The sequence below is a fragment of the Sinocyclocheilus rhinocerous genome, unplaced genomic scaffold (assembly GCF_001515625.1).
Source record: "Sinocyclocheilus rhinocerous isolate Xijiao unplaced genomic scaffold, SAMN03320098_v1.1 scaffold1272, whole genome shotgun sequence".
Lineage (NCBI taxonomy): Eukaryota > Metazoa > Chordata > Actinopteri > Cypriniformes > Cyprinidae > Sinocyclocheilus > Sinocyclocheilus rhinocerous.
The window spans coordinates 131890-134711 of NW_015623071.1; the positions used below are offsets into that span (position 1 = coordinate 131890).

Here is a 2822-nt window from a genome sequence, read left to right on the forward strand (position 1 = left end):
ATCACGTGCGTGCTTTCACATTGAGCAGCATTAACTACACAGATCCGTTGTTCACTGACGAGCTGCGCAAAAAATCGCGCGAATATGAGCGTGGTTTTGCGCAGCTCGTCTGTGAACAACGGCTCTGTGTAGTTAATGCTGCTCAATGTGAAAGCCAGCAGGTGATGGAGATTTACCGCTGATTACAGAACCGGCTTTCTGACAAGATGCGCGTTAAATATCGCATGCGATTTATCGTGCAGCCCTAATTTAGTCTAATTATTTTTGCATCAAACACAATGTGATTTTCGGCAATCGAGAACTGGCAGCAACGGCGTATTTTTCTGCTTGGGCGAGCGCTTTGTGGACAGCTTACCTCGCGCATGAAATCAGCCGCATGCCAGCAAACCGAGACGGTCCTCCCTGCAGAACACAAGATCCAGGGGCGTGGTTGGATCCAGATCCAACTCCTCCCACCTTACATATAATATAGATTGAGTGGCTACTGAGCAAACCACTGAGAACGCGCAACAATCCTGACGAGTCACAGCAAAAGCGGAGGCGCTAAAGCTGCTGTGAATCCGCTTGCCCAGAAGCTTCCATAACTGATGTAGATTCACAGAAAATTACCGTTTTGTCAAATAAATAATTTTACGTACTTATTCCCAACACTTTATTAAGCTTTAAGTTACATCTCAAATGACAAGGGATCAACTTATAATCATGTTTATATTAATTAGCCTGTGAAATCATTCTCTCAGATGGCCTGGGTATGCGGAGCATTCGCAGCTTATATGAACGGAACGCCACTGATATATTATGCTAATATTCAGCCATTAAAAAGCCTTTAAATGCACATGAATTATTAAACTGAATGTGTTAACAAGGTCATGCTGTCTGTAATACAATGATCATGACCCAATCTGTCTCTAGCAAGCCTGCTTGTTCAGGTCCTCACCGTAGTGTAGTGTATGTGAGAATAAGGTTTAAGCTGTAGTCTAATCTGGACAGCAGTGGCAAAGCAACATATTATTATACTATAGACACACAGTTACGGCACAACAAAACTTTCCGAGTAAGGTCATGTGACACCTGAAATGGGGCAACTGACAAAAGGCTGTCCATTTCCTTGTAAGGTGGGAAATTAGAGTAGCGTCACAAACACATGAGGATGTCTAAGATGTCTGCTCAAGTCTGCAGTTCCTATTCCCTGTCTCACCCCATGAAACCCAGCTCTCTTCCTGTACTTGTGCTGACCCATCGCCAGCTCATCACTTTACCCAAATTCACACAAAATGGCACAATCAGCTCTATTACCAGCATGTAAATTCCACTCATTTATATGGCTTCTATTGGCTCGCAAATGCCATTCAGCCACTGTTTAAAAAAATTAAATAATTAAATATATACACACACACACACACACACACATTTTTATGTAGATGTATTTGCTTTATACAGTCTATTTTAGGTCCCCTGTGAATTTATACAAGGTAAAAAGTATCTTAAATTTATTTCACATTGCATAACCTTGGTACTTGCGTTACTAGCTCATCCACACAATGACAATTTAGGCTTTTTTTTTGAGGCACCTACTGTAACACAAGAGCTTGCGACATTTCCTTCTGCTACTTTTCTGTCTGTCTCTCTACTGCCTGTCTAATAAAGATCTAAAAAGCTTGTAAAAAAGAAAATGTCATATCATTTGACAATGTTTTTTAAATGTGAGCATGTGCATCTGTGTCTGCTGCAGGCTGCTGGAGGAGGAGGTATCCAAGCGTGCAGAGCTGGAGCAGATACACCTGTATCAACAGCAGACCATTTCCCAGACACAGGCGGAGAAACAGGAGCTGGAACGAGAGCGGCTGGTGAAGGAGAGCGCTTTGCAGTCTGCCATGCAGCAGCTGCAGCAGCTGGAGGATGACAGATGGGGTGCACTGGAGCAATATGAGGTAAGACAGTAGAATAACAGCTGGAGGCTAGTTGAGATCTTTGTTGCTCAGTATAGATTGCCATCTAGTGGCTGAATAGAGCAATGTGCACAGTCTTATATATCGCTACCTCTGATGGTGAGATTGGATGTTTTATGTGAACAGGAGGTGATGAAGAAACTAGCAGATGCTGCTAATAACACAAAGAGCTGGAAGGACAAGGTGGCTCATCATGAGGGACTCATACGGCTCATTCAGCCAGGTGACCTACTCTTCTCTACTCTTTTAATTATTTTTAAGAATGAAAAGTTTTATTTTTTAATTTAAGCACTTTTATTTAACATTTATTTACTAGCATCTAATCTTTTCACAAATGACTGCCATTTATAGGTTATGCCTTATTTACATAATTCATAATAAAATCTAGTAAAATGAAACACTGCATCTCTATGAACCCATTTACACCAAATCTGAAAAATCATTCTGCAAAAATCATTTTTTAAATAAAAAATAACAACAAATTATTATTATTATTATTGACTGAACATCCAGCAGCATTAAAAATGCAGTTGACTGAATTAATGATTCATTTCTTATGCTCATATTATTCTAATTTTGTGATTGTTTGGATAAAAGTGTCTGCTGAATGAATTAATATCCATACCTTATTCATCTTGTATGTTTTATCTTTTCAGGTCCCAAGTACCCTCAGAAAATCACAAACTGGGGACCTGCAGCTTTCACAGAGACAGAACTGAGTCTGAGAGAGAAAGACTGGCAGGAAAAGAAAAACAGGCCTCCTACACCCCAGTAATGTGTCCAGTCTGTAGATCTGCTGTCCTGTTAATACACGTTACTGTAGATGGAGTCACTAGTGAAGTGTGTATATATATATATATAAATATATATATA

General features: G+C 40.1%; 1 protein-coding gene across 1 annotated transcript in view; it reads left to right on the forward strand.

Annotated features, from left to right (window-relative positions):
* Positions 1-2801, forward strand: part of LOC107756911 (switch-associated protein 70-like) — a 20790-nt gene extending 17989 nt beyond the window's left edge. The window contains exons 10-12 of the mRNA XM_016574599.1: positions 1733-1931; positions 2076-2172; positions 2606-2801. Coding sequence (XP_016430085.1) covers positions 1733-1931; positions 2076-2172; positions 2606-2724 — 415 coding nt within the window. The 3' untranslated portion in view covers positions 2725-2801. The remainder of the gene's footprint in view (positions 1-1732; positions 1932-2075; positions 2173-2605) is intronic.
* The last annotated feature ends 21 nt before the right edge of the window (positions 2802-2822 follow it).